This window comes from Cheilinus undulatus, linkage group 1 (assembly GCF_018320785.1).
Source record: "Cheilinus undulatus linkage group 1, ASM1832078v1, whole genome shotgun sequence".
Taxonomy (NCBI): domain Eukaryota; kingdom Metazoa; phylum Chordata; class Actinopteri; order Labriformes; family Labridae; genus Cheilinus; species Cheilinus undulatus.
The window spans coordinates 40,371,859-40,393,943 of record NC_054865.1 but is presented as its reverse complement, the minus strand read 5'-3'; the positions used below and the strand labels follow the sequence as shown (position 1 = coordinate 40,393,943).

The 22,085-nt window shown below is 38.3% G+C and overlaps 1 protein-coding gene across 1 annotated transcript in view; it reads right to left on the bottom strand.

The window, feature by feature from the left end:
• LOC121525718 (ephrin type-A receptor 6-like) overlaps positions 1 to 22,085 on the bottom strand; it is a 101,919-nt gene that overhangs the window by 20,342 nt on the left and 59,492 nt on the right. The window contains exons 7-8 of the mRNA XM_041811860.1: positions 21,909 to 22,064; positions 19,290 to 19,640 (exon numbers count right to left, since the gene is read on the bottom strand). Coding sequence (XP_041667794.1) covers positions 19,290 to 19,640; positions 21,909 to 22,064 — 507 coding nt within the window. The remainder of the gene's footprint in view (positions 1 to 19,289; positions 19,641 to 21,908; positions 22,065 to 22,085) is intronic.

Sequence of the window (22,085 nt, the reverse complement as noted above, 5' to 3'; positions counted from 1 at the left end):
AAGATGTCAACTCTGAACAAAAAAAGTTCCAGAACTCCAAAGCGTAAAACAAAATCAGATATGGAGGCTGAGAAAAGTGCATGCAGTATACAAACTATCTCCCCTCTGCAGCTTAGACTCGACGACTACGAGTAAAGCAACTTCTGAAAAATTGTTCCAGTATGAAAGGAATACCCGAAGGGAAACAAGGGCAAAGAAAACAGCCATTTCAATGTCCAGCTCTGGTAGAATATGCAGCTTAAGAGCAACATTTCTGTTAACTAAACCACCAGGAATACAGCAACTGTTCATCAACTTTGTCATAATTGCTGAATTTGTGAAATATTTTACACCAGCCTGCTGAGAAGACACAAAATCACCTTGCAGAGATTCAAATATTTAGCATTAATTATTCATAAAGCCTTTGCTTGAACAGAATATGATTTGGCAAAGTAATAGATCCAGTCTCTCTGTCGTCACACAGGCTGTTTGGGGGATTGTCGTCGGAATACAAATCCGAGTCCAGGTGTTGCCCTTGTGCACAGAGAAGCTGATAACCTGCTAATCACAGAAGACCTCAGAAAGGATGGGACACTTCTGAAAGGTGACGTGTTGCTGAATTAAGTCAGACGGGTTGGGGTTCAGATTTCAAACATGACTTTCACATCTTGTCAAGGAGCCAAGAGTGTCTCGCAGCAGCAGCAGCACAGCCCAGACTTGACGCTTCACAGTCCAGCAGCTCGACCGTTTCAACTTATTTTAAGAGAAAAAAGAGCCAGGGGAAAAATGTTGCACAAAGGAAACAAAAGCGGGATGCCAACTCCTGCAAAAATGAAAACTGGAGGAGACAAATGTGAATTAAAGGTGTGTTTAGATTCAATTGCATTTATTCAGACAAGCCTGCTTAAACATTCATCCCTGAAAACAGCCTCGTGTTTGAGACACAGAACCACAAAACCTGTTTTAATTGGAAAAATGAGAAAGGAAAATAAATCAAAGTTTTCCACTTCTTACAGGCTCATCAAGGCAGGAAAAATCATCAGTGTGTTAATGATTGAAGTATCAACACACGTCTAGAAACAAACAGCATTGAAACAAAGACTCACACATGGATAAGATCTCAATCATGGGCCTGTCAGAGTATTTGCAGAGCTGGATCACAGATCTGTCATACCATCCATTTTGTTCCAGGTAACACGTGCCCTCTCTATCCTGGTGGCAGGTGGTGTCTGAGCTGCACTGAGTGCCTGGAGCTGTTGTGGGAATATTTCAAGCCTCTCAGTCTGGCTGCCTGCTGCAGTTATTAATGGCAAACAGCAGACACACCAACAAAAACATACACGGAGTATTGACAGAGCACAATGGTGCAAAAGTGCACAGGCAAGACAAGGACAATCTGTTGAGTGACTTTGCAAATGACATTAACTTAAACTTTTAGAGTTGTACTTCCAAGTCTGATGTCTGTAATTCAGTGAAGAACAATCTTCTCATACATTTAACCATTTTACTGCAATATGGATACAGTTTTACTTGGCGGCGAAGACACTGCTCAAAAAAAGCCTCCTTGGACAGTCAACCCCCATATAGATAGATACATCTATGACAATGCATTTGAATACAATAAAATTAGTTTTAAAGCAATTAATCTATAGTAGCTAATCTGAATATAAGGGTGCAACAAGCTTTATGCTATAGAGGAGGAGACTGGGGTGGAGGAGATTAAGCTTTGCCAGTGGCAGCAGCATGGTTCATCGGCATTAATGCAAGCAGGGATGAGTGAGAAATATGTCAAATTTAAATACATCACTGTGTTGAGAGAAAGAGCTGTGATTGGCTGTGGGAGCTAGGAGGGGATAATTAGGATCAGCTGGCTGTCAGCTGATCGCGGCTTAACTATTTATTAAAAGTCTACAGTGTTAAACACTAGCTGATCAAATCTTTGAGCAATTTCTCTAAGATACATTTATTGCAGGTTAGAGTGTTTCATATCTTTATTGTTTGAATAACTGATAAATTAAATGTCAATAGGAGGTGGGTCTGTTTTAGTGCTATGAACCTGACTCTTTTCATAAGGCACCACTTCAAATCCATTTTGTACACAGCTGTATTAAACCCAGAGCCAATCTTTTGTTGTCAGTTGTTTTTTCCTAATGTTGTAATACAGTAATGGCAGGGACATGTATGTAATATTAAATTTAACCCCCATTAATTTATAATTTCAATTCACAACTGACACATGACATCACACGCTTATGAAGACACCCACCTTACAGGCAAGAAAAGCTTCATTCTGCTGTAGGCAGTGAAGAAGTTATCAGTCAATCTCAGTTGCCGCCTACGTGTTTTTAAAACTGTTTTTGCAGACAAAAGACCACTGTCATTCAATAAGATGCTCTAACTAAAGAGGAAACAAGTCTGAGATGTACTTTTATAGAATCCCATCAGGAAAACAAACCCCAGAGAGTAGGAGATTGTGGATTAATTCTGTTAAACACTTCACTGTCCCTTTAGGGAATAAAAGAACAGACTTCTAATCCCGCAATAAACCACTGTGTTGACTTGATGAAAGTATTATAACTTTCCCTTAAAATCAAAACTACATTACTGCCCCTGAACACTGTCTGAAAGGAAATTTGTCTTAAAGCAGTTAAAATGGCCCTCCTGATTAATGCTGCAGAGTGCCTGCAAAGCATTCTGGGACTGTTTGCAGCATTAGCCAGGAAGGCCACTTTTAACAGCTCTTCTCCCTCATTATATAAAGATTCCTCAATGAAACCAAAGCTGTATTTAATGTTTTTTTAAATGCAACTTTTATCAAGTCAATTTGCTGAAAAGACTTCTTAGTTTAGAATTCAAAGAAGGCCAAGCAGATTTATCATCCTGAGACCTGGGCTTTTGTTTGGAAAGCATATTTAATTTCTCCAACTTATTTGGGATAAGTAGGGTCTGATAAGTTTAAACATCAGCCTCGTCTTTGAAGTGGAAATTTCCCTTTTGTAAATCCAAACAAATTCCAAAATTTTAAAGAAATTAACATTTTTTTGTGAAAATTCTTAAAGATGTATTTTTTAAAATCACATAAAAAGTATTGCAAAAATTTCTTCAAATAGTCCTCAGATCTTTCTCAAAAAGCCTAGACATTCCAATAAAAAAATCCCCCAAAATTTCAAGTAAATTCCCAAATATAATAAAGCAAAAGTCTCCATATTCCCTAAAATTTCCATGAAAATTCCTGATGATTTCAAAGGACAACTAATACCCCCAAAGTCCAATCCAGTTTCCAAAAATGTACAAATAAGTTTTCCAAATTCCAATGAAAATGCAAAGCAATTTCCCTCAATCTTCCAGTGAAACTCCAAAAAATACAAACACATCCCCTGAATTTCCAAGATAAAACTTGAAATGTGGCATGCTGATTTTTGGAGCAGACACCTACTGACCACTGGAGCAGGGCTTATGCTCACCTAGAGGTGCAAGAAGCTCAAAACATGAGTCAAAAGCAACAGCAAAATAAGCTGTTTGGTGTTGGTTGAGAAGATTTGGTATGGGCGTGACCCACATACTCAGCTCTGCTGCTCATCCCACAAAAACATGTTCCTTACAAATCTGGCACAATTTAAAAGGGAAATCAACAGGCTTTCCAGTGGTATAAGATTTAAATGTCCTTGCTTTTTGTGCAAGCTTTATTAAAGTTAAGTATATGTCTGGTTTGAAAACTGTTGGAAATATTAAAAATGCATAACATAGGTTAAGTCATTTTAATTAATGTAGACATTGCAGTATTAAATTGAACATATTGCACTGTTAATTTATTCATCAATTTTCACAGTTTTCTGTTTTACAAGATTAAGACCGAAGAACACATCATTAGAGCTTTAGCACATACTGCCGACAGATAAAGAAACATCTGTCACTATCAGCTGTGAAAAATGGAGATTTATGCAAGTTAAGGCACAAACAAACCTCAGGCTAACTTCAACTTATCTAAAGATGAGCAGCAATAACATACATATCAGTACGTGTAAGAGGAGCGGAGGGTCTAAATCAGACCTCAAGTGATATTTTGACTCTTGAAACCACATCAGAAGGATTGGCATGATCTGTATGTGCTTTAGCATTAATCTACACAGAAACATACACCAAGTTCTTTCATGAAATCCTCTAAATCATGTAGTTACTTGGCTTAAAACTTAGACTGACTGGTATGTTTGTTACTGAATAAACACGTTCCAATGTATGATATCTAAACTAGAGTGTTGCCCTTGAATATTATGCTCAAGTGAGCAACGGTAATGTTTTTCAGTTGGTAGCCAGTGTGGTGTAGTGAAGCTGATAAATATGCAGCATAACCCACTTAGAGGATAAAAGTGTTTGTGAGAATAACATTACTAGAGGGGATTTCTGTCTGCAGCATACAGTATGATATTATGTATCTATCAGCATGCATGTGTATGTGTGTGGTTGTGGGAGCCAGAGAAAAAGTGCACTGTGAGAAAGCTCTTTAAAGAAAAAAGCCCTTATGCTAGATCAATTCTAGTTTGAGGATAAATCAATCTGCTGGTTAGATAGCTACTGATATGTATGATTGGCTGAAAGAAAATAATTACGGTCATTATACTCTAATCAGAATTCATACATCTGAAGTTAATTGAGAATCTTTAGGCTCCAGTCATCGGCAACATGTTGAAAAATAGGTTAACACTCAGCTGTGGATGCTCCTACAGATAAAGAAAGCAAGGACAGAGGGGAGAAAGAGAGAGAAAGAAAAGAGTGAGCAGGGAGGGCTGTAAAGAAATCCCACGAGGATGCATCTCCCCAGCATCTGAGCATATAAATAGAAGTCAGCCTTATTCCCACAGCAAGAGATGAAAACAGAGGAGAATCCACAGGAGAATTCAGGGGGAAGAGCAAAGTAAAAGAGAGAAAATCTCCTGAATCAGGACACCATGAAACAGTGGGAAATGTTCACACGAGGATTAAAAATGTGAGAACTTTGCATGACTCTTGTTGTTATTGATTTGTTGAGGAATAATCACAAAGTCGAACACATTAAGGTGTAAAAAAGTATCTATTATAATGGATTTTTAAATTAATTAAACAAATAAAAAGTCAACCACCAGAATTTTCAATGACAAATTATTCCATGTCTTTCATGTGGCTGTAAAAATTAAGCTTTACTAAATGTTTAGACAGGAAGACTATAATACATGGTAGTTTTATTGCTTATTTTCATACTTTCTTGCATGTGTTCCTCCACACATGCTCACTTATTTTTATGTCATCATGAACTGTTCACATCACCTGGGCACACCTAACCAATAGCATTTTTCTCTACACCCTTATTTTTCGATCAAATCCAACCATGTGTCATCCAGAACAGCCGATGTTGAAGCAGTGACCTCTGTAGTCCATTCAGGAGTTTCTGTCCTTTACCCTAGTGAGAGCGCGACAGGGTGTGCAGTGCCTATAAAATGTAATCACCTCCTTGGATGTTTCATCCTTTTATTGATTTGATTTTAAATCAATCATAGTAAAAGAAGTGAAAACAGATTTCTACAAAGGAATGTCAATTGAATGTAAAAAAATGTGTTATGTAAAATAAGTGGCTGCACAAATATTCACCCCCTTTAAGACAGTATTTAATAGATGCACCTTTTACTGCAATCACAGCACTGAGTCTGTGTGGATGGGTCTCAGTCAGGCTTGCATATCTGAACACTGCAATTTTACTCCATTCTTCTTTGCAAAACTGCTCAAGCTCTGTCAGGTTGCATGAGGACAAGGTGCAAATTCTCTATTGAATTGAGATCTGGGCTCTGACTCTGCCACTCCAGGACATTCACCTTGTTGTCTTTAATCCATTTCTCTGCAGCTTTCACTGTATGCGTCAGCTCATTGTTTTGCTGGGGAATAAATCTTCTCTCAAGCCATTGTTCTCTTGAAGACTGAATGAGATTGTCCTTCAGGATTCATTGCATTCATCTTACCCTTTTAGAAGCCATCCAGGGCAAGACGCCAAGGAGCATCCCCACAACATGATGCTGCCACTACCTTCCTTCACAGTGGGAATGTGCTGCTTATGGTGATATGCAGTGTTTGGTGTCAGCCAAACATAGCGTCTTGTCTGATGGCCATAAAGCTACATTTCGCTCTCATCAAATTAAAGAACTTTCTTCCACTTGACCATGGATTCTCCCGCATGTCTTTGGGCAAACTCTAGTTGAGATTTAATGAGTTTTCTTCAGAAGTGGCTGACTGGTGAAGAACCCGGGCAACAGCTGCTGTGGCCTCTCTTACTGGTCTCCTTCTTTTACGGTAACTTGTGAGGGTTTGTGAGGGTGGCCTGATCTAGATTTACACGTGTGCTGTATTCCTTCCATTTCTTGATGATGGATTCAACTGAACTCCGGCAGATGTTCAGTGAGTTGGAAATGTTTTACATCCACACCCTGACTTATACTTGTCATTACCCTTTTCTCGGAATTGCTTGGAGTGTTCTTTTGTCCTTATGGTGTAATGGTAACCAGGAATACTGATTAACCAGAGACTGGGCTTTCAGACAAAGGTCTCTTTATACCACAATCACTTGAAACACATTCACTGTACTCAGGTGATTCACAATTCACTGTGAGACTAGTAGCACCAATTGGATGGACCTCTGTTGAATTAGGTCAGTCATTGTAAAGGGGGTGAAAAATGTATGCAATTACTTATTTTACCTTGCACATTTTTGTTCAATTTACAGTACTTTTTGTCAAAAAAGCCAAATCATATAACCTGACACGCCATAGAAAACCACTCACAGACAGCGTTTGGGAAAGGACAGAGCCTCGGAGGGTGATTGGATGAATGTTCTGTCTGTCACATCTTTACAAGCCAATCAGAGCAACAAAACATGTGACGTAGCTGCTATCAATCTGCCCCCCTACTGAGGACTAAACTCCATAGGGAACTTCATAATGTGAACCATGGTGACTGTAGACATGTCATTACACGACTTTTGTCATTTTTGAAAAGAAAACAACTCTCTGCTGTTCTTTGTTCTTCTGTTAACAAAAATTTTTAGTCAAGTTCTGATAAAACTGGCGCTTTAGAAGCATCCATGATAAAATCTTCCACCATAATTGCATCAGTCTCTTGTTGCTGCTTGCCCACGTCATGACTCCGCCACACCAGAGAGTACTGCCCCTCGTCGCTGATTGGCCTGTCACTTTCTAACTGGGCCCAAACGGTTCAGACGGGAGCTTTGCAAGATGGATTCGCCAGTGAGAAACTCAGAAATGGGCGTATCCATCTGGTATGCAAGGTTACAAATTATATTGACCGTGATTGACTTATAAAATCAATCTAGGGGTAAAACATCAAAGAGCTAAATACTTTCTATAGGCACTGTGGAAATAAAGAAATACACAGTGTGCCATTACAAGCCAATAACTGTTTTTTCCTTGTCCATTTTTTTCAGTATGAAAGGCCAAAAAGCAACAGAAACAGCTTTCAAATTATTGGCCTTACACTTGTTAACCTCAGACGATATCACCAGCCAACACCACGACCAGTGTCTGGACTCCATGGGGGATAGATCTTGCCTGTGCACACTACCTTTGATCACCCTAGCTCCCTGTAGAGTTCAAGCAGCAAAGACTTTCTGGTAATAATCCAATACCACAACTGAGTAAAACAAGTGTTTATCTCTGACTCCTTAACTAGTCCCTCCTGACTGAACTAGTTACATTCAACTTAAATCTCACAAGACACGTTAAAAATAATGTCTGCTAAGAAGTTGCAAGGAGCTCAAACATTTTTCCCTTTCCAGTAAGTCATTCAAACTTAAAAAATTTTATAGTGGGCATATTAAATTGGCAACGATTAGACAAGCTACTGGAGATTTTAGTTGTACAAATTGAAATTAATACTGATCTCTCTATCTGACCTCCTAAAGCAATCAAGGCTGTCAACAGAAAGACTGGTTATTTCCTCATAGTTATTTCTGAAGTGTAGGTGTCAGACGGGGCTATTAACATATCACCAAGGCAGCCTTCCTTTTGACATTATTCATTGAAAAAGATTCACAGTGATTGATTTGTTGGAGAAGATATCTCACAGGAGCTTTGAACAGTCGGAACAAATCTTAATTTTACATCTGGGATTTTATGAGTTTTAGAACTAGTATGGCAGTTAACACATGATGAAGGTTGCAAAAATGTTGCTGAGTAGTTAGAACAACTTGTAATAACTAAAATTAAGCAGTGAGATCCAATATGTACTTAGGCTCAGTACTGAAACTACATGAAATCATCAAACAAAGCATGGTAGAGTTAGCTACATCTTCGTCAGTAAGGTCAACTTTTACTGCTGGTTTCACAAAGACCACAAATCCCTGGATGAATGTCGTGTTTATTTGACCCGCATAATTATATAGTGCTTTACCCATCTTAAATATTACATTTTATTATATGTGCTACTTTTGTCACATGACAGCATGAAAGCAAAACCATATTTTGCATTGCAATCACTTCATGTGGAAAGCATGATCTTTAAACTTTCTTTCAGTTTTTTTGATGTCATCAGGCCAAGTAAAACAAGAAATATGGTCATTTTAATTTGATATAAAAATTAATGTTACACATAGGAAGCAGTGGACCATGCTGTACAAGACTGGCACTGATATTTTTTCATAATTTCAGAATATTGTAATTTCTTTTTAAAAAATGTCCAAAAAAAAAATTGTTTTAAATTGTTTTAAATAACAACTTTTAAAAATCCATTTTTGTGGGATGTTGTGTTATTTGGAGTCCCTATATCTAATAATATATAATATACAACATTTGAAAAAGATTATACCAGACATGAGCATGGTTTGCATTTTCTGAGTGGTTTATTTCATCAAAAGAAAATGAACAAAATGGCGAAATATCCAGTGGACCTCTAAAGGTTAATAAACTAGATGACAGCATGTGTGAAAGATGCCCCAGGGATACCTATAGCCTTGTATTTTCAAGTGATGAATAAAACCAGTGGAAAAGTGTGCCATGGTCTTTTTGCCTCCGGGCAAAAGAGGAAAAGAATCATCTGGATTGTTATCAATGCATTAATACTGAGAAGTACTTACAGATTTTGGAGTAACATGCTGACTAAAAACTAGTAAGGCGAATACAAGAATATCTGAAGAAGCTGAAGAGTAGAGTCTGTAATGAGACAAAAGTACAACTGACATATGTGGGGATTTAATGAATTAAATAAGCAGCACCTCTGTTTCAATTATCTCAGTTAGAGCTCGATGCATCGTTACCTCACACTCTGCAATCAATTTGATTCAATCAGATTAGCATTCAGTTAGGTTAGATTCCTAAAAGCTGCACAAATCTCAAGAGTATCTGTACAGCAAAAGACAAATGTGGATTGAGCTGGTCTGAGCTTGAGTCAAGACCTTTAAAGTTCAACATACGCCCATTTTTGACTCTGTTAGGACAATCTTTATTTTTAACTGGAAAAGGTTCCATTTTGACACAGAGTAGGTCTTTATTTGTGGTTCTGTCTTGGTGCAAGAGAATTTTTTTCCTCTGTGCAGGAAAAATCTGGACTCTCTGTGCCTCTTAGCTGAATACAATGTTAACCTTTGTGGGAAAAACCATGGGAGAGAAACCGCTCCACTGAGCAACGTCCACACTGTTCATAAACACAGAAATCATCCCCATCACTCTGCTCTGCATTTCTGCCTAAAGAGGCGTTGTGACAGCAGCTGACCTTCATCGGATTCAACAGGCAGAAAACCAGCATCCTGCCTCACAAAGGGAAATTAAGAGCGAAGAAGAGTGTACACAAATAGGCACTGGAGATAAACAAATGTGTTTCAGGGAATCTATGATTCAACAGCTCTTGAGGGTGTAGAACTGGAACTATAAGACTCAAGATCTTCTCGTTGTTAAAGGAAATCAACACTCTGCTTCTGCTCAGACGGAGTGAAAATGCATTTGCTTAACTGAGCATTATAATTTATCAAAATTAGACAAGCACAGAGGCAAGTGGGAAGTTAAATTATTACAAACTGATTAATAGGGTTTAGCATAATTAAAACCATAATGAGGCATTAATGTGTAATTTACTTTGGAAGCCCATCAGTGGTGGTCGCCATATTGGAAACACCGTCTCACACAAACTTTCAGTAAACCTAACAACAGGCAGGGACGTGAGGCAGAGACAGGCCTTTACCCTCCTGGGAAACAGCTACAATAACTCTGTCTGTTAGTCAGCTCAGCCCTGCTTCTAATCGGGCCTGGACACAGATTTGGCTCGGCCCTGACAAACCCAGAGATTACCCTCCACCCCCACTGTGATTCACACTATCATTGTATGTGTGTTGGATCAGTAGCACTCGTGCTAGTCTTGGTGCCACTTTGACCCAGTTTTCCATATTTGGCCCATTTCTCCTACTTTTGAAACCCCTTTTTGCCACTTTCTACCCATTTGCCACATTCTGCTCATTTCTTTGCCTCTGCCAACCCATTTCTGCCACTTTTAACCGATTTCTGCCACTTTTAACACATTAAATACAGTTTTCCCCTTTTACTCAATTGCTGCAACTTTTAAACAACTCCCCCATTTTTGCCACTTTCAAATCCCATATCATCACATTTTCTGCCTGTTTTTTGCTACTTTTTAAGCAATTTGCCAATTTTAAAACCTATTCCACCACCTTTTCTGCCCATTTTTGAAACCTTTAACTCATCTTTGCCACCTTTTAACCACTTTTCATCACTTTCTGCCACTTTGACCCATGTTTGCTACTTACTGCTTATTTTTTTTGTCTCTGCCAACTCATTTCTTTAATCAATTTACCACGTTAAACACATTTTCCCACTTTTAAGCCATTTCTACTGCTTAAAAAAGCCCTTTCACCATTTTTGCCTGTTTAATCCACTTTTGACCCATTTTGCCACTTTCAGCCCATTTTTTGCCTCCACCAACCCATTTCTGCCACTTTAAACTGATTTGCTCCTTTTAATCCAATTTCACTGCCTTCTCTGCCTTTATTTATTAATTTATAATCTATTTAACCAGGAAAGCCTCATGAAGATTATGAATCTCATTTTTTGCCACTTTTAAGCTATTTTGCCACTTTTTAAACCCCCTTCCCTACTTTTTCTGCCCGGTGTGGCCAGTTTTAACACATATTTGCCACTTGATACACTTTCCAATAGTTTTCTGCTGATTTCCTCCACCCTTAATCCATTTTTGCCACTTTCTATCTACTGTTTCCTATGTTAACCCAGTTTTGCAACTATTAACCCCTTTTCACTACTTTTATCCCAATTGCCTATTTTAACCACATATCACTATTTTGATGCCTAATTTGCCACTTTAAAATCAAATTTTGCCACTGTTTACCCCCTTTCACCACTTTTCTTCCTGTTTTTTTTGGCAATTTTAACCAATTTTCTTTCAACCTTCACTGCATCTCTCCACTGATCTGGGTTTCATGGCTTGACTGAAGTCTCTCCTCAGTGCAAAACACATGAACACTTGCTGGGAATTTGCAAAAAACTCCATGTGAAGCCAAGCAGGCTTTTATTTGTTTCAATCTCCACATAAGTCCTCTGGAGCTCAGTCAGAGTGACCATCAGGCTCCTGGTCAACTCTGTTACTAAGGCCCTTCTCCCCTGATTTCTCAGTTTGGCCGGCTGCAGCCTATCCCAGCTGTCAGTGGGCGAGAGGCAGGGTACACCCTGGACTGGTTGCCAGTCAGTCGCAGGGCTCTGCTTAAATCCACCATTTGCATTTTTTCCCATGGCATAGATATTATGTCTTAAATTGCAAGTGGACTGACACACCTAAATTAAATGAAATGCAGTTGAGTTGTTGAGTTGAAGAAAACTGACTGTAAATGTTGTATAGTGTGCAGAAATCTTGACCTTTTACACATAAAATGTGTATGAAAGCTATAAGATATTATTTTAGGATTGAATAAAAACTGAAAATTGCAGGTTATGATGCTGTAATGGACATGGCTCTATATATAGAATGATTCACACTTCTATAGTAACAAAAAAGGGTTATCTGTGCTTTACAGGAAGCAGAGGAAATATGTGTTTGTGTATTTGTGTGAATGCATGTGGGACTCAAAGAGAAAAAAAAAGTCATTCCCAGGAACAAGGTGTGAAATGACGAACAGACCATATGCGAGTCTGTAGGTGGTAAATAGGTAGAGCAAATCCGCATGCTTATATTGTGTGTATGAATTTGTCTCGGTTTGTTTACATCCTGGCCTGGCTGTGTGTGCATACAGTCTGTCTGCGGATGGAAGGCAGTTTGACAAGTTAATCCACTCTAAACATCCTAATGGGAACATCCCCACAGGCTGCCTCTCCGCTGCACAGATTGTTTTGCATTCCAACTTCCCCCTATCAGCCGAGCTGCCTCTGCTGGAGAGACGAGTGTGAAGTGACACATACACACCTGACGTCTGGTTTCCATGGCTTGATGACAGCCTATCAGCTAAACATTTCACTGCTAAAAATAGTACTTTATTTCCTCTGTTTATGAGTATTAGCTACAACATGAAACTCAAGAAAGCATAAATAAAAGACCTGTATGATTAAGAAGTTAATCTCACTTACTCGCCATGCATTTCAAAGTACATTCAAATCTGAAAGAAAATTAATACAACCACACTAAAAGCTGCTTTAATAGCATAAATTATCATGAAGGTTATAAAGTACATTTTAAAGTCAATGAAAGCTTTGCACAGTCTGAATACTTGATAACAAATCAATAACGGCCTGTTCATTCCTACCAATGACTCTCAGCTCATTAGTGTCACTTTAACTGTCGACTCCATCATTAGAGCTGCTTCATGTACATTAACAAGCTTAATGCTTTTGACAAAGTACGCGGCGGAGCGCTACCTTTTGATCTTTGTGCTCCGTACAAGGTCACAGACTTTCCTTACATCTTCGGTTTAGCCCACTGGTGCATCAGCGTGGTCTTCAAGCCTGGCCCACACTTACATCTTTACAAATGTTAAAAAATGTAAGAGACGCCACACATGACAGCAAACACTGATGGATTTAATAGAACAGGCAAAGTCTCTCATTTTCAAATTTAACTTTGAAGGAAACAAACATGGCCGACAATGGATAAAGCTTTGGACGAAGACGCCAGGTTACTTCCCAAGATGCCATCATTTTCTTCGGAGTGTTCTCGGTGGTTCTTTCATTTTTATCAAAGCAAGAAACAATTCAGTTTTTATTTGATTATGCTGTAGTAAAATATCGCCTTTTTCAAAACATAAACTTCTTTCCAATCAATCAAACTCATTCTGGATGTATTACATTGTAATATTATAATTTTCTTCAAAAATAGTATTTAGTTCTATACTTACAATATACTTACAGTTCATACTCATTATGTCATAAATGCTGAATTTGTAATTATATTATGTTATATCAAATCATATCATATCAAATCGTATTAAATTGTATTATATTATATTATATTATATTATATTATGTAATATTATATTATATTATATTATATTATAATATGTCATGTAATTACATGTAATGTTACATTATAATATAATATTACATTTTATAATATAATATAATATAATATAATATTTATTATATTCTATTATAACATTTTATATTATAACACATTGTTTTATATTATAACATATTATTTTTGCCCTTTACTTTTAACCGCACATAGTTTTTCATAAATACTCCTGAGTGATATTAATATTCACACTGCAATACCAACCTGCTATGCTGTCTGTATATGTCTATGTTATTAGTGGGGATGTCGAGCTTCCACACTATTGATATTCTATTCTTGCTCCTCTGTACTGCAGTGTATATAATTTGCTGCTAATAAGTTTACCATGTCACTTCAAAAAACACCTGTCACTTTAATTGCTATTTTCTGCACAGAATGGTAATTGTATATATCTCCCATCTTTTTGTACTGAATTATTATTTTGTTAAATATATGTTACTTTTTCTTGTCCAAATTCTATTGTACAAACTTACTCCCATGTTTTTGTTGCTGCAATGGCTTCTCTCCTGGGATCAGTAAACTCTAATCGTATCGTATCGTATCTTATCCTACCTTATTGTACCTTATCCTATCTTATCTTATCTTATCTTAAAACAGAATCACCTTCTTTGGTGATGTTAACTAGGTCGATGGGCACACTGAACTAAATGATTAATGTGCACAAATATCAGGATGACCACAATAAAGTAGAAGAAACCAAGACATATTTAAAGGAGAAATGATTGAAGGTGTGTAAAGTGGTAAAAAGAGAAGTAGAACTGGACAGAAAAAGTGTTGAAAAATATTGGCAAAAATTGGTTAAAAAAGGCATAAGGGGATGAAAATGGATAAAAATGGAATTGGATGCAAAATTGGCTAGAAAAAGTTGGAAAAGTGACAAAACTAGGTTAAAAATAGCACAATAAATTTTTCCAACATTAGAGCCCAATTAAAGCTTGACAAACTTTTCAGCTCCAAAATAAGGAAACCGTTAGAAAGGATGCTAGCACCAATGCTACGATACAAAACACACATACACTGATATCAGAAATGAATCACAACTGGGGCAGGCCCACTGACTGAGTTTTTCAAGGGCCCATCAAATTCTGTGTGCAGGCCTGCCCAGGATGCTCCTCATGTTGTCAATGACACTCACTTAAAAGTGTGGGGTTATTGACATGCATGACTGTTCAATATGTACTACGATCCTAAACTGTGTTTTTTTTTTCTTTTGGCCAATAATGAATTTTCCTCTGATTGAGTCAGTCTCTTTCTTTGTGTATACATATATAGACAAAGAAATTTTTGATGCTGTCATCATACCTGGTAAGGGTTGGTTGGACTGGAAAATGGTGTAAATTAATAAATGTTTATCAGCATAAAAAGAGACAGTGTACGAGGGCTTTTTTCATGGTTTTTAAGACATTTTGAGTATCAGCATCATAGTTCTAGACTTCTTTTTGTCAGAAACTTTTTTGTTTTTCATCTAAATAACTCCAAACCAGCAAGATTACTTGTTTTCCACTAGACTTTGAGTTTTATTATAATTTACAAGCATTAGCATGCTAACATGCTATACTTGGTTGATGAGCATCAATTTTATACTTGTTGAAAACTTGATCAACTGTTTTGTGTTATGTAAAGTGTTTCCACCTTCTTTTCTCCCCAGTAGTTATACAACTGTGGCTTCTTCTTAACAGAAAGGCTCAGAAAAACAGCATCCCAGTTCCCTATGTTTATAGTGAGTCACTGATTGCTCATATCATCTGTCTTTCTCATCAGAGATTCATCTCCATACAGAAGTTGTGCTTCTCATGCTGACAGAGGAGAAAATGTTCCCTATACGTCACATTATAATTTATTAATCCACTCTTTTTCCGACCTCTTCTCAACCGTCTTCATCAATTATTCCATCAATATTCTTGCTCTTAAAATATAAGGTTCAGACTTCAGTGTCTGAACTCAGGGTTCTCACTTTTCCTAATTCAAGTCCAAGACAATGCTGCATTGATGGCTGCTGGCTGTAGTTGACCTCGGGTCAGCTGGGTGCTGCTAATTAGGAGTGGGTTCAGGTCGCCGCAGCTCTGTCAGCTTTTCAAGGGTCAGAAATGTTACTCACCTATTGACACGTTAAGATGAAAGGGGAGACTGTCGCGGTGGGAGAAGACGTAGGGAACCGAGGAAGGAGACAGGTAAATCTGTCTGCTGAATAAATAAATCTTTGCCTGTTACTGCAACATGAATGTCTTTAACTGCTCCCAAACACAGGATTCTTCAGCTGTGACTCAGGTATTATGTAACAAGAGTATATGCATTTCAGGCTTCTGCATGTATATTTAATCTTTATGAATAGTTTAGAGGTAAATATGGCCACAGCTCACACAACATGTCCAGCAATGTGAAAGCAAATGGACTACAGAAACTGCAGATGTCCTTCTGAAAACTTGCCACCCACTGCAGACATGAGTGAAACAGACCAAATGCAATAAAGATAAGGAATTGAATCACAAACTTTTCAGAAACAGATAACTTAACAAATACACTACACTAGCCACACTATAAAAATCAGGATAAAATGACAAATAATTAGATGAAAAAGTCACCAAAATCCAGTCCATTTATCCTGCAGCTGATTCTTCAAATGCTACATTTTAATAGAAAGTACAAGGCTGTATCAGAACTGACAAATGTATTAAAAGTGATGCTTCATTCAGTGTTTACAAATGACATATGCTAGTGTATGTATTGAATGCAGTTATTCCAGTCCGTATTTCTGAACAAAAATAACTAAATGAAAATAAAACTCCACGCACTTTTTGCAACCTTATGGTTTTCAGAATGTAAACTATTGGTCTGTTGTTCTACCTGGATTCCTGCCATCCCACAGGCTTAATGGTCCACTGGGAAAATTCCCACCAGTCCAGATGGCCAGTTTGGCCGAGCCAGCAGAATTAACATGATGTATGTGTCACAATTCTTTGCAGCGCCCTATGTAATGCTACAGCTGCTGGAAAATGTGTGAAAAATTGATTATTGAAATGATGAATTTTGGGTTTTAATTTAATGTTTTCCACAAAAGGATTACTCTTTCAGAATTTTTTAAGTTAAATATTTATCAGAGCTATGCCTAAAATTACACTGTGAAGCCCAATAAATAGCCTTTAAATAGATTTCTTTTGTTCAATGGACATTCCTCTATCCAAAGTTTTTCAATGGCAGTGATGAAAAACACTAAAACTAAGAAAATCACAATTATCAAGAAGCTAGAACCAGCGTCTTTGCAAATTTTTGGTGGATTATCAGCCTAAAAGAATAATAATTTATATAAATTCTGTTAGGAGCTGCACAGTGGGGCAGTGTCTAACACTGTTGACACACAGCAAGAAGGTTCCGGGTTCAAATCCCGGGGAATTGGGGGTTGAGTTGGTGGGATGGTGGGGATGGTGGATGGGTGAATGAAGGAATGGATGGATGGATATCTGTGCAAAATCTCGTGATTAATCTCACATATTTCATAGTTAACTCAAAATTAATTGCAAATCATTCACACTTTTTATCAGTTCTAAATGACCATACTGGACTGTTTCTCAAATTGTAAATACCCTTATCAACACAAGTGGACAAAAATGCTTTCTTTATGCAAATGTTTGTTCATGTCAACAACCCAAAACAACAACAGATAATGTCCAGAAAATTCTCTAGTCTGAGCTCAAAGATACTGAACACTGCAAAAATATGCTGACAGCATAACATGCCCAACAACTCACATGAGGGAAATAAAGGCTCACAGAAACATCCCTTTACACCGAGAGGACTCACAACAGGATCTTACAAAAAAGAGAGACTAAATACAGTTAGAGAATTACACTACAGATCACTGGGAGAAGTCAAGTCTCAGTGAGAGCTCTCAGTAAGGCACAGACACATCTAATGGTGTTTCACTGTTCTGATGTGGTCAGAGGTGAGTAAGGTGGACAAATCAGCTCTGCTCAAGAGAAAAAGCAAGTAATTACTTAAAAAATGTCTGCTATTATTACCTCCACCAAGGAGGTTATGTGATCAGGTGGGCTTGTTTGCCTTTTAGTTTGTTAGTTAGCAACATAACTCAAAAAGTTATGGACGGATTTTGATGAAATTTTCAGGAAATGTCAGAAACGGCATAAGTAAGAAGTGATTAGATTTTGGAAGTGATCCGGATCACCATCTGGATCCAGGAATTTTTTTAAAGGATTCTGTACTATTGGGAGACAGGGCTAATGGCGGAGGTCTGCGCTCTCCGAGTGCTTTTCTAGTTTATCATCATTTCTTTTCAAAATAAAAAGTGTCCAAATATAAAATAAATGCTGACAATAAGAAATTACTGTCATCAGTCCAGTAGATTTACTGGAATGATGTCAACACAAATGTGAAGCTGCTTTCTAAAACTCATGGAGACACAAAGTAAAAGAATTCTCAGTGGAGAACTTTTCAGGTAGTAAGAGGACTTAACCATCTTTTCATTCTTCAGATCATAGAAGAGCTACAGATTTAATCTTAAACCAATTTTTCTTCATAAATAAAGAGCCCAACGGTCTAATAATGCTTATTACCCTACATCATGATACTCTACCGTGCTCATTCACTGCTTCACTTTCAGGCTCACCTGTAACACCTCTGCTCCCCTGTCACACACCAGCCTCTGCTGCTGCCCCCTCCTCCTCCTCATGATGCAGCTGTATATTCACCAGCGTCTGACCGTCTCCTATAGGGACTGCAGTCTTCGACACTTTTGCAACATCTTGATTGACTGTTTTTTTTAATTTGGCGTTTATTTACATTTCCAATTGATCGTTTTAGTAAGTTTTGTTTTTTCTGAATACTTTCACTTTCAAGGAGGAGCTGAGTGGGGATGGGAGATAGAGAAAAAGGGACATTTAGGAGACGTGATCGGACCAGTCCACAGTCAATATAAGGGGCAGCACTGCTATGGAGCTGGTACATTACAGAAATAAATAAATGAATAAATCATACTGGCCCAAAAGTGCATCAGCTCACCGGGAAATGTCGGGTATGAGTCCATCCCTGCTTGCAGAGTTGTCTGAGCATCTCTGTTGTAAACAATCAAGCATGGCTAAGGGGCTCTCAGCATAAGGTGTGCTTGGCCAGCGAGTAGTATGAGATAGTTAAGACTCAACGAACTCTGGGTAACTCAGTTCACGTCGAAAGTAAGAGCAAATAGCTTCAGTCTTATCTGGCATGACCTGAATGCTGAACCTGCCATTCAAAAGTCTCTGTTCTGTATCCATTTCTGCCCGTTGCACCGCATCACGATGGCGCCACTTCCTGACCTGGCAAACTACGGGATGGGTCAAGGGTCACACAGAATGCGTTAATCGTGCGACCAAAAAATGAGTGACATTAAAAGTAATCTGAGTTAATGGGATATTAATGCAATAACTTTGACAGCCCTAGTCTTAAGAAGAACTGGCAACAATCCCAGGGTGCACCCTGCATCTATCCCAGAGACAGCTGGAATTGTCTTTCGCAATCCTTGGACCCCAAACAGGATAAAATGTATAGATAATGGATGGATTGATGGATAAATTGTATTAAATTGGAATGGTAACTTTTTAATAGAAATAACAATCCTCCATCTGTTTAGGCCGTAATAAAACAGTCTAAATGAATCAAGACATTAAATCAATAGAAGTGCATCTTAATACACAATTGGATTTTAAGGCAATAAATCACTCACAATTAGAAAGAAATTCAAAGCAGACAAAAGCGCTCCTACTCACCAGCTTGGTGTGTATTGACAGTCACATTTGCCAGCGATCTAGTCGCCACCCCCAACCCAGAGACGCCGTTCACCGCCTCTACATGGAAGGTGTAGTTGGCGTGCATAGCAAAATCCAGTATCGCCACGGAGGTGCCAGTCAGACCAAGTGGCCGCGGGATGAACCGCAGGTCGGGCTCACATGGCTCACACTGTGTCATTCCAGTGTCGCCATCAATTCCATCACAGCGTTGACACAGGATGTTGTAGGTGATGTCCTTCCTGCCCCCTGTGTCGCTGGGAGGCATCCACTGCAGGAAGAGAGCCGTGTCATTGATCAGTGAAACCAGGTGTCGAGGAGCTGAGGGAGGCCCTGAGAAGACAGAAAAGGTGTTCAGAGAGAAGTTTCTCTTAGACAGATCACCAACCTCAGTGCTGTTTTTTATGTCTTCCAAGTTATTGTAAATGGCCTGCATCAAGCTTGTACTTGACTGTTTTGTACGTCTTAGTTTTAGAACTAGGCAGTGCTGTTGTGTTAATTCTGTAAACAAACATTTTGATATTTTTTCTTTTTCATGATCAAGCCTTGATGACAACATAAATGATTAACATATCTACAACCAAAATAATAATGATACCTCCCCTCATAGTACCCTGATGAGCCGAGAATAAAGGATTACAGCAGCACAAATCTATCTGCCTAGTCCTTGTAACAAATCATGTCTCACCAATCATCTTAAAGCTCCCGCACTCCTAAAGTTTGGCAGCGTTGGGCTGTTTGCTCTTGTTTATTGTCTAAATGTGAAGATGAGCCATCAGTGTCTCTCTCTCTACTGAATGGAGCTTGATTCTCAACCAGACCAGGGGTGGATCCAGTGGTAGTGAGGGCAAACCAGGGCCACCCTCAAATCTGACTGACCACAACAAAATCCTATTATAAGGCTATTTGCATTGTCACTGATTACCTGAATTCTATGATGAAAGCTATTTTTGTTCTGTAAGCAGTTAAAGATCTTATCAATATACATTGATTATTGCCAACAACTAACTTTAACTCAATACACATGAGGTATATCAAAGTAGCCCAGTCATTCATTTATTTTTATCAGTGTGGGCCTCAGTGGAGGAGTTTAGATAACCCTGATGTAAAGTGCAACAAAAGAGGAGTTTGATCAATGTCTAATTGACAAGTGTGAACAAAACATATGGTTTATGATTTCTAGTTCTTTTGGGACTATACATCATTTGTGTTAGTTAACACTTTTTCTGAGTTTATATTTCTCACAGGTTCTGACTTACACTTGGGAAAGTGTTAATATCTTAAATGGTAAATGGACTTGAGCTTCTATATCACTTTTCTAGTTGTCTAACTACTAAATGTACTTTTACACTACAGGTCACACCTATCTGTTTACACCGTTTCCCTCCACATTCACACACTGATGGCCGTGTCTGACATGGAGCCGTCATGAGCGACCCAAAACCGTGTAGTCTGAGCTGGCCTTGAGTTACGCCCTTTGATAAAAATCAGGACACCACCCTTCACTGTAGACCATCTTATGCCAAAAGCGGGAAGTGACTAACACAGTGGATTACTTCACTCATGGTGCAGAAGTGTCTAACATCAAAAACAACAATAATCCCCTAGAAGCAAGAACAAAGGAATCCCAGCAGGGATCACTGTACAACAGGCAACTTTGAAATGGTAGTGGGCTGAGCTTAGATCAATTGACTCTTATGGAGATGGGCTAACACTGAATGGATCAACACTTTCAAATAACTCCAACACTCAAAGCCATGTAACTCAGAATGGAGTTAAAACTCTAAAATGTTTAACACTGAAATTTTACCACACTGTGCAAATCTCAAGGAAAATCTGCTGAAAGCTTATTCATGCTCTAAAAAACATATAAAAACAGAAAAGGCTTTTGGTCCGTACTCTGTGTGCAGTGTAGCCAATTCAAGCTACAGCAACAAAACACAATATAAAGAAGAATGATTTGAAAAAGATTACTTGAACCATCACTTGTTTGACTCTTTGGATAAAACTGAAGCATGCTCAGAAAATCAATACCAAACAATTAAAAGACTTTGATCAGAAAGTGAGCATAATTTGGGCATGTTTAATGTGTTTGTTTGTCATGTGTGGGTGTTTGGCTTTTAACTTATTCTGAAGGACTTCATTCCCACAGCCAGTGTGTCATTTTCTTAAAAAGAGAACAGCACACAAGTTTTCACAACTATAAAATGTCTGGTTTGGCTGTGTGTGATCAGAGCTGAGTGTTTCTTTGAATATCAGCTTGTATGTGTGTGGGTGTTGAGCTTCTGCAGAGCCCTGAGTGTTTCAATACAGCGTGCCACTTGACTCTTTCATGGGAAAAAAGTGTCAGAGATTTTTGTATCTGTGAGTAAGGTAGAAAATAGATGTTTTTCATAGCTAAGCTACGGAGGCATATCATTATGGAGCTACTGTATGTTTTAACATTTACATCATTTATATTGCCAAAATTAAAAGGAGCAGATGGATGGTGAAAAGATGGCACTAACGACTAAAATACATAAAAGACAAGCAAACAGATACACAAAAAACATTTCCCAGCTGGCAGAAAAAGTTTTCTCCTCATAACTACTCTACACTCACTTGTGCACGCCATGGTGGAGGCGTCTTTGATGGCCCTGTAGAAGCCTTTGTCGCAGTGACAGATGGTGGCGGCCTGGTCATGGCTGGAGCTGTGTGGAGGACACTTGGTGCATTTAGTGTTCCCTGCATAGGCTTTGAAGAAGCCGGGCTTACAAGCTGGGAAAGAAGAGAGGAGGA